The sequence below is a fragment of the Anoplolepis gracilipes genome, chromosome 15 (genome assembly GCF_047496725.1).
Source record: "Anoplolepis gracilipes chromosome 15, ASM4749672v1, whole genome shotgun sequence".
In the NCBI taxonomy this organism is placed as follows: Eukaryota; Metazoa; Arthropoda; class Insecta; order Hymenoptera; family Formicidae; genus Anoplolepis; species Anoplolepis gracilipes.
The window spans coordinates 2,768,729-2,782,556 of NC_132984.1; the positions used below are offsets into that span (position 1 = coordinate 2,768,729).

Here is a 13,828-nt window from a genome sequence, read left to right on the forward strand (position 1 = left end):
TCTTCGTTAATCCAACGATATGTCTCTGTAAATCTCGAAGAAGAGCCGAATGTTTAATCTCCTTTTGATCGATTTCGCGCAACCAAAGTTTGTTTTACACAAAACATCGGCTTCTATGAACTTTCAGACAACTGTTTTGAAAAGCAGTAACGGCAAGGGACACGTTAAACGTTATTCAGATCGCTGTCATAATACGTCACCAACAGCCAGTAAAATCTCTTCTTAAAAAAAAAAAAAAAAAAAAAAAAAAAAACTATGATGGATGCGCGTGTCATCGATTCGCCGAGCTCTTCGGAGTCGATTGATTTTCGAGGAAGCGGGATAATCCCTCATCCGAGATGGCTGGAGAGGCTGCTGTAAGCATCCTCGTCCATTTCAAGCCGTCGTCAGTACAAGTCGGAGAAGGAGACCTGAGAGGAGACGCCCGAGTGCAGATGATGAAGGGCGTGCAGCTCCTCCATGGAAGTCGAGGGCATGCTGTTGCTGTCGCCGAGGATGCTGGCGGCTGGGCCGACGTTTGGAGAATTCCCGGTGCTGGATGACACCGGGGTCCCGGAACAGCCGACGTTGCTGCCGGCGTTGCTGCCGTCCTGCCGCATCAGGTTCCGTCGCCATTTCGCTCGCGCGTTTTGAAACCACACCTGAACAATGAAAAATCGAAAAAAGACCGCGGTGACTCGAACTGTTAATTACAATCAGCTCGTCGACATTGAATAATTATTCGTCAAGGGATATTAGAAAAGAGACAAGTAATTCGTTACGTAAAATAAAAGATGACGTTGATTATTGTCAGGAAAAAAAAAAAAAAAAAAAAAAAGAAGAAAGGAACGTCGGTATAAATTGCTACTTCATTTTCGAAATGCAAATTGAAAATGGAAAACGTATTTACCTGCAAGACTCTCTTGGATAGGCCGGTCTTTTGCGCGAGCTGCTTGAGATCCTTGGCATCCGGGTTTTGATTGATCGCGAAATAATTCTTCATGGTTCGCAATTGATGGTGCTTGAAACTGGTGCGCATACGCTTCGTCCGTTGGCTCTGGTGCACCGGTCCCGGGGAGCCCACGGACGCGTCGTACGCGGTCAGCGACTCCATCGACGAGGACAGTTCCGTAGGATGCAGCAGTTCTGCAACCGCGACGTCGACTAGAAAATGTCTTTTTCTCGCGTTAGACATCTCTCACATATTTTCTCTCGAGATTTCTAGCGCGAAAATATCGCAATAATTCAACACGCAATAGCAATAAAAACGACGACGTGAAGACTCACGGCTATTCGTAAGCCTTTAAAATCTGGACATTCGAAATGTCCAGAGAGTTTAAAAAATCTTTGAAACTCTTGGTTTTAAAAATCTTGAAAAAATTTTAAATATAATCCTCGATTATATTGAATACAGATGTCACGTCGTTTGTTTCAACGAATATATAAAAATTTCCTTCCATCCGAGAATGTAAAAAAATCAAGATTATTTCCCGCCATCTCTTGTGTAGTCTTCTTTAACATTTATGCGTCGGCTGAATGGATAATAAAAAGAGGATTTTTAAACTCCAGAGATCCAAGAGAGAGAAGTTGACTTCTTCTTCTTCTTTTCGTAGCGCGCTCTTTCCGATCTCTGCTCGATCTTTCCAACATAACTGTGCTTTTCCGATTACCTCCGGGAAGAAAGAGAAATAAACGAAATCTGTGTCGTTTACCTCAACAAGAAACTAAATTCCACAGACCCTGTGGTGACTGTGGCCACTCGCGAAAACGGTTTTTCCACCTCTCTTTTTCTCTTTCGTCATGTATATCTCTTTCTCTCTTTCTCCCTTTTGGCGAACCGGCGAATCGCCGTTCGTTGGGAATGGAAGTTCGGAACAATAAACAGTAATGGCGCATACGTGCTCGGGGATTTACTTCTGGGATCCCTTCTCGCCCTCTCCACCCCGTTCGTCGACTGGAACCCGTTCTTCTTCCGATTGAATTCAATGGTTACCCTCGTCGTCTTATTTATTGGATACGTTTCTTCGCTCCGCCGGCGTGCAACAACCGCAACTGCGCACACAACGCACGTCCTCTTTCCTGCGACTGGTTTCTTTCTTTCTTTCTTTTTCTTTTTCTTTTTTTTTTTTTCTTTTATTTTCGTTCGCCATAATTCAGATAAATTCGTACACGGTGACATAACCGCTAATTGATCAATTAAGACGCTTCTTGTTCCATGTAAAATCAAAGATTTAACGTAACAAATATTTCTTTGAATATTTATTCTTCGTTTTTTATAAAGCAAATCGTTTCGCCAAGTAGGAAGTGGGAAGGCTTGAAACGCACACAATTTCACCAAAAGTTAGGCTGAAACTGAAAGGCTTCTCGCCTTTCTCGTGATTTCGCACGCGAATCGAATCGAATCGAATCGAATCGGAATTAGAATTTTTCCGGCGCGGCCCTTCCGATTCTCGGCGAGGCCTTTCTGTCTCCGTAGAAAGAGGAACGGGCCCCGGCGGACAGTGACAGATAGGTATCGGCACCGCGAGATGCATCGATTGGCCGATCTGCCCGGAAAAGAATGCTGCTGTGGCCAATGCGTGGCCACTGCCAGCAGAATGGCCGGTCGGAACGATATAATGCCGCCTGTGCGCGCGAGAGTTTCTTGCCGTGTCTTGTACAGCAGCAGGGACCCCCCTTTCCCCCCCCCCCCTCTCTCTCTCTCTCACTCTCTCTCTCTTTTTTTTTTATTTTTTTTATTTTTATTAGACACTCTTCTGTTTCTTCGTGCAGAAGTCTGTAGTCCTCGCGGCCTCGGCAATTTTGGCTTCTAACTTGCTCTGACAAATTGTAATCTCATTCTTAAACAGCTAAATCCGCCCACCCTCTCTCTTCCCCCGATCTCTGCTCTCGGTGAGAACTTCCCAGGATTCGTGCGACCTTCCCTCAATGGGAAGGACAACATCTCCTTGAGTCTGATTTTTAAAGCCAAAGTAAATATATATATTTTATTTTACTGGCAAAGAGTAAGCATATATTTTCTTTTATATATAAATAGATGTTTGTATATCGATTAAAATATTTAGTATTGGATGTACTCGTTTGATTTGATCACATCATGCGTTGGGCAAATTAAACTTATGTCATCACTGCATTCAATACAGTTTACAAAGAATATATGTATTTCTTTTTAGAATTTATCAGTATATTTCATCTTTTATTGATGTCTTATATTTTTGCATTAAAAAAAACCCAATCAAGCACTGCATTTGTAAAAAATGGAGCACAATCCGATTATTGTCTTCCTGCTTCTGTGCTAGAAGACGAGAATGTCTTTGGCTTGTATCAGTGTCTCACCGTCGCAGAATAGCTCTCATCTCGTCGGCTTGTCTCCCTTTTATACACAAAAACTATCCCAATTATATATAAAGATAATAAAACCACGAGAGAGAGAGAGAGAGAGAGAGAGAGAGAGAGAGAGAAAGAGAGAGAGAGAGAGAGAGATTTTTCTCTTCAGACCTGCCGTTCCCAGCCGCACCCGAAGCTGCGCACGCAGGACATCATGGACAATTTTATGGCTGTTGGTCGTAAATTCCGGTGGTAGGCTACGGATAGAATGATCCTCGCCCTCGTCGATTATAAAATAACTGGGAATCGCGTGTGTACCGCTTCGCGGTCATCTCTTTGGCTCGCGTCCACGCCGAAACGATCGTAAAACCGGCGAGAATCGCATCAGGATGATGTGATACGAGCGTGCCCGGTTGACAAATGACACAAGTCGAGCGAACATAAGCTCGGCGGGATCGTGCACGCCGCCGATTTTCCTCCAAGCAGCCCATGGGTTGCGTCATTAAAGTCGCGACGATTGACTTTGCGATTTATGCGAAACTGTTCTGGGAAAGTATCTATTACGGGATGATTTCAAGCTATCTACGATTTTTATCGGACGATGCGACTCTTGTTTATTGTCGTCTTAAAAGAATAAAATGATTTTAAAAAATTGAAACATAAAATGTGAAATTACTATATATATATATATATATATATATATATATATATATATATATATATATATATATTAAATAATCGAGCGAATTAAACATCTGCATAGCGCGCGAGAATTCGTCAAAGAATCCCGCTCGCTGAATGTCGAATGCTCCAGTTAACGAGCCGAATAATCCACGGACGAAATGAAATAACATCTGCGATTCTTGAGGGTTCGAGCAAATATTTGCACAAAAGAGAACGCCCACCATTATGCCTCCCTCTCCCCCCGTTACTCGGTAAATAATGCAATTCCGTCGATTAACTCGTTTGCTGTGGCATAGAGAGAAAGAAAGAGAGGAAAAAAGCGGGAAAGTCGTCAATATTATTTGCATTTTTTTTTGGAAACGTGAAAAGCGGATACGGGAATCGATCTTTTCAGTAGGGGAGGAACAGAGTGGCAAGAAAATCGTTCACGATCGTACAAGATCGCGGGAACATACATTGATTTGACTCACCGAGCGCGCCAGCGGCCAGTCTCATAGTGACAGGAAGCTCGGAGCCGGTGACTTCCGACAGCTTCCGCTTCCGCGGCCGGCCCTTCTGCACGGTGCCGGAAGAGGCTATCGGGCTCTGGTCGTAGTACGCCGGAAGCGGCGACACCCCCGGCGAGCCGAGGTCCTCGATGCCGCCGGCAGCACCCGCGTAATCCCCGGCGCAGCACAGCAGCTCGTAGTGTGGTCTTGGGAGCGACGTTGCAGTTGTCAGTCGTCAAGCTCTCTGTCAAGTAGTCGATAGACGACCTGACCTCCGCGTTATGCGTCGAGTTTCGATGAACGAGTTCGACTTGCGTGTCAACGTTAGATTCCGTGGGCCAGCATTTGATTTTTCTCTATCTCAGATATGTACATAAAATTCCATATTTTTATCTACAATTATGATTAAATAATTTATACAGCCATTGACAAAATTATTAGCTACCCTTAAATTTTCCGTATTTCTTATTTTGTTAGTATATAAATACTAAAAAGATTTAAAAAACTATCGATAGCACTTTAAAGTTGAAATTTCAAGCTTTAAAATGTTTTTTTTTTTAATTTTTCGCCCAGTATCGACAACAAGTCTGAAAAATACAGATTTAGTTTCAAAATTATGTATCTCGGCCAAAAAAAATTGTAGGAAAGTTTAAAAAAAAGCATTTTGTAGACAAAATGTTGTAGTTTATGGAACTTGACTTAAATTTTTCGAGAGACATTTTTTTACCGAGTTGCAGAGTGTCAGAAATACAATAAAATTTTGAGAAACAAAACAATGTTCTTTTTTAAAGCACAGAACAAGGAAAATACAAAAATTTTTTAATGTACTGATAACGCATTAAAGTTGCTATCGGTAATTTAAAAAATTTTTGTATGTTCCTTGTTCTGTGCTTTAAAAAAGAACATTGTTTTGTTTCTCAAAATTTTATTGTATTTCTGACACTCTGCAACTCGGTAAACAAATTTCTCTCGAAAAATTATCGCAAACGAAAAATTAGAAAAACATTTTAAAGCTTGAAATGTCAACTTTAAAGTGCTATCGATAGTTTTTTAATCTTGTTAGTATTTATATACTATTGACAAAATAAGAAATACGGCAAATTTAAGGGTGCCTGATAATTTTGTCAATGGCTCTATATATATATATATCTTTTTCTATTTAATTTCCTTAAATCGTAGCACTTTTCTTCCTTTTTCGTGAATCTGTTACTTTCACATCCCACGGTATCTACCGTCACAATTGTCTTCTCGGAACCCGAGACTCGAATCCATCCATTCCAATGACTGTCATTAAGCGACTCGACGACTGTCATTAGCGCGGACGGGGCGGGAGGGAGGGAGGAACGACTCGGTGCGACAAAAGCGCCTCGTGCTCCTGTCAACCTCGTCATCGAACTCGTTGATAACAAGGAGAGTACGCGGCCTTTGAAGGATAGTAATGATCAGATGCTCCTGTTTCTCACCTACCTACAATACACGAGTCCGTCCCGCTGACCGAAATGGTCGCCTTTATTCAATGGGGTGCCGCACGAGGCGCAAGTGAAACACGCCACATGATACACCAGATCACGCGCCCGCATCACCAGCTCCGAGGCAGAGATACCGGCACGACATCGCGAGCATCGCGACACCGCGAATAATCTGCGAATCATCAGAGAGTTTAGCAGTTAAAAAATACGCTCTATTAAAATTGAAAATTTTAAGTCTGTCAAATACATCAGCCCCTTATGCAGTCACAATATCAATCTAATGACAAATTAAGTTTAAAAATTGAAAGAATTTTTCTTTTATAATTTTCTTCCAATTTTGCGAAAATTTAAATCAGGGAATTACTGAGAAGCGAGATGAGATATATGTACGTGTTTGGCAATCTAATAGTACGTTATTCGATTTGAGCGAGTGTTTGCGAATGTATTATACGAATTCCGCTTGAGGTGGATTTCGTAAGCGATCGAAGCGGACCGTTCACCATTCGCGTAGACGGAAACAAAGGGCTCGCGTTGTTGCATATTGCATGGACGACGGCTGTTGAATTCCTCCCCTGTTCGCTCTAACGAACTCGCTTCTCAGCCTTTCATTCTACCCTCGTCCTGAAACGCCGAACGTCATCGCGTAAAACTCGCGCTTGCATTATTTCATATATTTATTTATCGATAATTATTTAAATCGCTTTCAAAATCTCTAACGTTCCTAGATTATTATACTTTTCCTTAGAATTTCGTGTGTTAAAAATTTTTGAGAGGAGAATTTATATTAATTTTTAATTAATTCAAAATAATTTTTTTTTTTAGACATTAACATTCGCCCTTATGTCAAAATTAAATGTGCAAATATGTTTTATATCACAATCATCAAAATGTGTTAATATTTATTCAAGTGAATCAATGATAGGAATATTAACATAATGTAAAAAAATATTATGTATAGAGCTTGATTATAATTACAAAAGAGAAACTTTTGTCAGATTTTTGGGAGCAAATTAAATTTCCAAATGTGTAACATATTAAATAATTATATTCTCATCTTAAGAATATTTTATTTAACTCTATATAATATTTTTTTCTAAAATAAGCGCCAAAAGGCTCTTTTTAGTTTAAAAAAGAAATCCACATAAAGTAGAGTATTAGAATAGTTTCAGATATTCTTAACATGCACGAATATATAACTGAATAGGATATTTTCTTATCATTATATCATTAAAATTTGATCGACGATTATTAATCCCAATGATGATGAAAAATAATTTTACAAATGGACATTTATTGAAACTTGGAAAAATTGAAATGCAATTTTTACTTAATTTATAAATAATGTATTTCAAAAAATATCATGTAAAAAAGAAAATATCCTTATCTTATAAAGTATATCTTTGGCGAATATAATTTTTTCCGAACTACATAAAATTGCACATTCGTAATCTTTAAGGACGACATGCTGTCGCGATCGCACGCTAACCTATAGTAATCCTCCTTGCAGTAGATGTTGCCGTCCCTGGCGAAGCAGGTGAGCTCGGCGGCCAGGGGGACCCGACAATGACAGCAGCGCAGGCAGCCGCAGTGCCATGCGCGATCAGCCGCCCTTAGATACCAGCGTTCGGCGATCTCTCTTCCGCAGCCTCCGCAACCAAGGGCACCCTCCGAGGTGCCGCCCCCGCCGTTCCCGCCGCCACTGCCACCGCCGCCGCCGCCGCCTTCGTTCGCGCCGACCTGCCGACTGTTCGCTCCCCCGCCGTCTCCCGGCGGAGGCGTAGTGCTCCCGCAGCCGACTTCCTTCAGCATCTCCCTGGACGCGAGCCGCTACGACGCATACCGCTGCATTCTGTGCAAACGCAGTGTGTTGTACGATAAAAAAATTTATTTTATAAATTCGACTAAAAAAATTTTTTTAATATTTTCTCATTATTTGAAATTTTGAACAAAAGTCTTGAAGATCTTAAAGATCAGGGAATTTTTTTTACAAGATTTGTAACTAGACACTCTAATTTCAATTTTAAGAGGTAAGTTTTTCTAAATATTATTTCATACGCCTTTATTTTCAATAATTTATATAATTTGTAAAGAAAGAAATTTATGACAGAAATCTCTGTTTTTAATTTTATATGTCGTATAATACAGGAAACAAACATTTGACGAATTAAAATGTACAAATATATCTGTCAGGATATCATACACATATATGCAATACGTGAAATTATTTTTGTCTTAAATTCTGTCATGAATTTTAAATCTCCTAAATAATTTGATGAATGGTGACCGCAATTTCTATCATTATAATCGAGATCAGTCATTGATCTCGACTATATATAGTCTTTAGAGCTTTTGACATAATAAACGTCAACGTATAGTAGAGTCGATTGTTTAATCGTTTGTAAAAATCCTGGATTTTTCTTCCTATCATTGCAAAAATAAAACTCGAGAATCTAGGATTTCAGAATCCCTAGGAATCACAATAAGTGATGTGTTCATTCGGAACACGTTGCCAAGATACCTACGCAAGCAAGACCTAATGAATGAAAACAATTTGCATTTGTAGGTAAGTAGTCGGTGATCCGTTAATGAATGGCTCTCGGTTTTCTCGCGATCTTCGCGATTTTGCGAATCGACGCGATGTCTCTCTCGTCTTGGGGCAAACGACTTTCTCAACATTTTGAAAAATTCTCGTAGGGATTAAACTTTAACAGGTCTATTTGAAAAGTTATCGATCTTGGAAATTGATTAAACGTACGCGAGTTAGAATTGAAATTGACACACGTGTAACACGTCGTTTCACAATCTCCATTTGAATGTCGAATACCGGAAATATATCATCTCAAGCATTATTTGCGTGTAACGCAACACCGATCACAACAGCACAATTCTTCAACGTTAATTAATCCATCCTTGGAAATAGCATTGTTTTAGGTGAAAAGCAAAATGCACGCGGATTTGCATCGCAATGGCGTTATGTCTGCTGCAATAGCACGCGGAGAGAGAGATATATATGTTTTTTCTGATATTATCGCGTTGCCATATTTCCATAAAATCGATTCGCGATCGCTCGATAACAGAATCTCCGCAGCGAGAAATGCACGCGTGGTTACGTCAGCAGCGAAACTGCATTTACGCCGAAAGCATTAACGGGATATCCAGATTGACGGATCAAATTTATATTTGATCAGATTGTAGTAATATTGAAATATCGTGTTTATTTGAAAATTACATCATCGTCGAATTTCAAAATTCTTACGCGAATTCTTCTGGTAAAAATTCTTGAAATTTAATATAAATTATTACATGAAAAAAATGTTATCTCTGAAAAAAAATTAAATATTCCACTAAATTGTACGTGCATGTATTTAATGCAAAAACCACATTAAACTGTATTTATGAATATTTTTAAACTTTTCGTAAATTGCTCAAATTTTATAATGTTTTGCTTCGTGTATGTGTGCGGTTTAACAAACGCAATACTGGTTGAAATTTTTTTTATTATTAATTATGATTTTTATGCCTTGAAATTTTAGTGAAGGATCTTTACTTTTTTCATTTCTGATAAAGTCAGATAATCGCGAATGAACATACTCTGTGAGACTAATGTTCCAGAGTGCTTCAACTTACCTGAAATCGGTTAAACCGCTGGAGACGCGACGGCAAATTCCGCTGCTGATCGTCTGTCGTTTCTCGTTTGCCGACAACGAAGCTCTCGCGGTCAAATTTATTCCCGCTTGGCTATTTCCATCTAAATCGCGGTCACCTTGGACTCGACGATTTTTCCAGAACGCGCGGCGCGGTTCCAACGCCGGATATTCCGACGGTCTCAGCTGCCTCGAACTGACCAGGCAGTTGTTGCGGTCATCAATCATGCTCTGGACAAGAGAAAAGTTACGAGAGTGCGGAGAGAATAATTTCTCTAAATGACATTTCGGTTCATCGTTTCGCGATAATGGAATCTGCGTCGCGAGAAACGTTCCTGTCATCGCAGCAAAATTCCATCTACTCTTGCGATTTACATATTTTGAATAAAAAAAAAAAAAAAAAACCTCAATTGCATATTTTGACACTTCTCGAAAAAAAAAATACTTTATATCTCATTATAATATCGAATTAAATTTATCGATAGATTAATTTAAAATAAAAGCTGTGTGATTACGTTCAACTTTTTTCAAGTTTAACTCATATAATTTGATTGAAAAATATTGATATATAAAATATTTATTATTTTATATAAAAGTATTATATTTTTGAATAATATTAGATACCGGATTACAAAATGAAGAATTTTAAATACTGTTTAAAATTTCTTATTTAAAAATATCGGAAGAAAGGACAAGTTTTTTGAGTGAAGAAAGCTTGAATAAGATCTTTAGGTTTCTATTGCGGTTAGGCAAGAAAGAGATCGGGATGGTCGCCAATGTCCAAAGTGACATGTTGGCTAACTCACCTTTTACAAAAAGATACAGATTGAATCACGGTTGCGGTTAACAAAATCCACCAATTTAACTTTCGTCACAAATTCGTGCCAACAATAAATTTAATCTCACGTTCCACATCAATTTTAATTTCTTTTTTTATATAAAAAAACGAGTTTTTTACTATAAATATTAGAATATTATAGATATATATACTAGCGAATATATTCTAAAATTCGTAAAGTCTTAGATTTTTTGATGATTAAATTTAGCTTTTGAATCTATAAAAGTTAAGAATATATTTCAGACAAGAAGATGCCATAACTTTACAATAGCTTCTATATCCTTAGATTCTAACAGATTTTATTCTATTTGCTAAATCTAAAAATTCTTAGATTACTCAAAATTAAATAGATTTTTAGGTATTTAATTATTGGCTAAAAATAAGCCAACATGTTGATTATCGTTCGCGAGCCGTCGGATAATTGTATCTTTCATATACTTCTGATTCTACGTTTTTTACACTAACCAATTCATTTTCTTCTTCTAAAGCATCGCATCCTCGTTAAATCTTTTGGTCCATTCGAGACACGTCGACCCTTCCTTTCCTTGAATTCTAAGATGCGAAACATGAGCGTAACACTTAATCACCGCCTTAGTCCTATCCTATCACAAATTCGAGCACGCTCTTACACTTCTTCCATCACGATCAACAGATTCATTCGCGATAAATCCACAGAGCTCGGAAGCGAAGGATTCACGAGTGACGCGGGATGAGTAAATATTTTTGATCGCGAAAATAACACAGATTCGCGAACGCGGGAGGTTCGCGGGATAAATTTCCAGGGGGGAGAACTACTCGCGCGAGTAGAAACATCGCGGGCGGAAAACTGGCGCGCCGGAAGCACATCCGCGAGCGGAGAAAACTGGCGGAAGAGCCGTCGTCGGCCGAGGAAGGAAGTTCGAAGGACGCGGCAGACTCGCGATGGAAGCTGCTCCCCGTCGGCATAATATTACGATCCTGCGAACGGCCACCCGGAGCCAGGGGCGGACGTCACCACGGCAGGGAAGCGGGGTTGGTGCGATCCCCTCATGCTGCGATCTCGCCGGGCGATGACGGGGTGGGGTTTTTGAGGCCGCGTCGAGGGGTACAGAGAGACGTCGGGACGCCGGGCGTCTGCGCGCTGCGCCGGCGCCTTTGTGGCTTTCCCCGTTGTCTCCCTTTCTCCCCCCCCCCCCTCACTCTCTCTCTTTCTCTCCCTCTCTTTGTCTTTCACGGGAACGTAGTTCGCTCTGTCTGTCTTTCAGTGATGGTCGTCTGGTGCTACTGGTGTTGGTGATAATGTTATTTGTTCAGGTATCGCCGCGTTTTCCTGAAGGACTTCTCGGGAAACATATTGCCTGGAATGCCTTGTAATTTTATTGTCTACCCTTGTATGTGTATCATTTATAATTTACTTTATGTTATCAAATTTTGTCTTTGTAGATTATTATTACGATTATCCATTGGGTGTTGTATATAATCTCTGCGTTATTTGAAACTATAATGTTTCAAATATTCAAACTTGCTGAAATGATTTAAAACTTTGAATGTTAAAAAGTTTTTTTTTTTTTTTTTTTTTTTTAACTTGCATAAAGAGATTCAGGCATTTTCAGTGCGATACGATTCTGTTTTTTGAAAAGAAAAAGAAGGAAAATAAATTAATCGCTTGAAAAAATCCGTTTTATATCGAATTAACGAAGCATAGCGCTTGTATAGCAATTTTATCGAGTTACTCTTTAATTTTCCACTTAATTTCCTTCCGGTGACATCACCGATTTCGTATGCTTCCGGAAACATTCCAAACTAGAGCAACATTCATTATTCATGATTAGCCGCGACGTCTCGGTCGCAAAGCGCTCGCTCACATTTCACTCTCAATTAATTTGCAATCGGGGTATCCCAATGGGAAGAGCTCCCGGGAAGAGAAATGACGTGACACGCGAGTGGTTAGTCACGCGTCAGTCACGCGTACAGGTACAAATTATAATTTAAACGACGCCAGCTGTGGCGAAAAACGTGTTCCCGATTTTAATATCGCCACTAGTTTGTCACTCTGTCTCTTCGAGGACTGTCAACTGGAATCGTTTTCTTAACGAGAGCTCGGTATCTCTCGCACGAAATCACGTCGCGAATTTGCATCTCGAAGTATTTTGTTTCGCGTTAAAATTTTGAAAATCTCGCGCATCGTCTTGCAAAGACGATACTGTGGACTTCATTAATTCTACAACGTTTAAATAAAGGAAAATACTGCAAAGTTTCCAGCAGAAACTAAAATTCCGAGACTTCTTCTTTAAATCTTGACAATTTTTCATTTCAGAATAAAATTTGAATTTCAACTTTCAGATTTTAAGATTGATATTTTAACATTTTCAATACAATCTATATTTACGTAACTCGTTATCACGAATCGAGAGTCTGTGACGTATGTTCGTTTCGCAGAGACGTGCGGGTGTGAGTGCCTTTTAATTGCGGTTGAAGAAGTGACAAGCGAGTGACAGTTGGGGATACATTGACCGACCAGTTCTTCCGGATTTGCCTGGTTCGCGCGTTCACACTCGGCCGACTATATTTGGCCGAGAGCAGTAGCGAAAGCAGTTTTGATGCTTTTACACGCTTGAGGCGAAAATTCATCGCGACGGAATCCGTGCGACAGAGTTGTTTCGCTCCTGATGTCCCATTAGGCTCATTAACCGCGGGTGGCACGATCGAGCCGGCGCCTACAAATCGAACCTTCCGTTAAACACCTTGTCGTTAATCTTAACGCGTCGCGTAGGTTCCGACATTTGTCAGCCTTTTTCACGATTGGAAACAATATATCAATTTTATTTTCATTTTTATTTTCACACTTCATCCATGTGAGATTAATTAGAAACTTGCTTCCTCCTTTACGACTCCAAATGATGCTTTAAAAATTCAAAACCTATCAGTTCTCTTTATGACCTGGTGTATGACATAATTGAAGAATCTGTGAGCAGATACATTTTTCAATGCCAGTGAAAAGTCAACCCTGTCGAGGAACGTCTTCTACTTCGAAGCTACTGATTCAATCGGATTCGATCTACAATAATTCAATCGCATGCACAGTCGAGCCAACGCGAATGGAGCGCGCGCATAAGAAAGCTGTCATTGCGGCGAGGGAGGAGAATGCTGTCATATCGATCAGAGACTTTCCGGAGGGACAGACGGCTGGAAACGATACTAACGAAGAAGAAGAAGAAGAAGAAGAAGAAGAAGAAGAAGAAGAAGAAGAAAAAGCGACGGCGGCGGCAGCAGCAGCAGCCAAGCTTCACCGGCTTATCTCCCTCTTCTTCCGCTCGTGTTTCTGTCCTCTCTTTCTCTCTCTTTCCTTCTCTCTCTCTCTCTCTCTCTCTTTCTCTCTGCTCTCGGGGTAGATGAGGGTAAGCAGCCTCCGTCGAGGCG

General features: G+C 40.1%; 1 protein-coding gene and 1 long non-coding RNA gene across 3 annotated transcripts in view; one reads left to right on the top strand and one right to left on the bottom strand.

Moving 5' to 3' along the window:
- LOC140673966 (uncharacterized) overlaps positions 1-7,540 on the top strand; it is a 49,204-nt gene extending 41,664 nt beyond the window's left edge. Inside the window, exon 4 of the long non-coding RNA XR_012048141.1 lies at positions 7,455-7,540. This is a non-coding gene — a long non-coding RNA (uncharacterized lncRNA). The remainder of the gene's footprint in view (positions 1-7,454) is intronic.
- Positions 227-11,466, bottom strand: LOC140673965 (LIM/homeobox protein Lhx9). Of its 2 annotated transcripts, XM_072907235.1 has the most exons (7): positions 10,895-11,466; positions 9,575-9,822; positions 7,434-7,796; positions 5,946-6,119; positions 4,461-4,684; positions 890-1,125; positions 227-641 (listed from the first exon to the last, which is right to left on the bottom strand). In XM_072907235.1, exons 3-7 carry the CDS (start codon positions 7,754-7,756, stop codon positions 387-389), a joined length of 1,212 nt encoding a protein of 403 aa, XP_072763336.1. In that variant the 5' UTR covers positions 7,757-7,796; positions 9,575-9,822; positions 10,895-11,466; the 3' UTR covers positions 227-386. The 2 variants fall into 2 exon arrangements, with proteins under 2 accessions (XP_072763336.1, XP_072763337.1); XM_072907236.1 differs by lacking the exons at positions 9,575-9,822; positions 10,895-11,466 and having other exon boundaries at positions 7,434-8,036.
- Between the last annotated feature and the right edge of the window lie 2,362 nt (positions 11,467-13,828).

Bases quoted from the DNA above. Each gene is read 5' to 3' on its own strand.
- LOC140673965 (XM_072907235.1), bottom strand. From the start codon at position 7,756: ATGCTGAAGGAAGTCGGCTGCGGGAGCACTACGCCTCCGCCGGGAGAC. The intron at 6,120-7,433 runs GTTAGCGTGCGA...GATGATTCGCAG, and splicing joins TGCAAGGAGGATTACTATAG to ATTATTCGCGGTGTCGCGAT. The intron at 642-889 runs GTAAATACGTTT...TTCATTGTTCAG, and splicing joins TATCCAAGAGAGTCTTGCAG to GTGTGGTTTCAAAACGCGCG.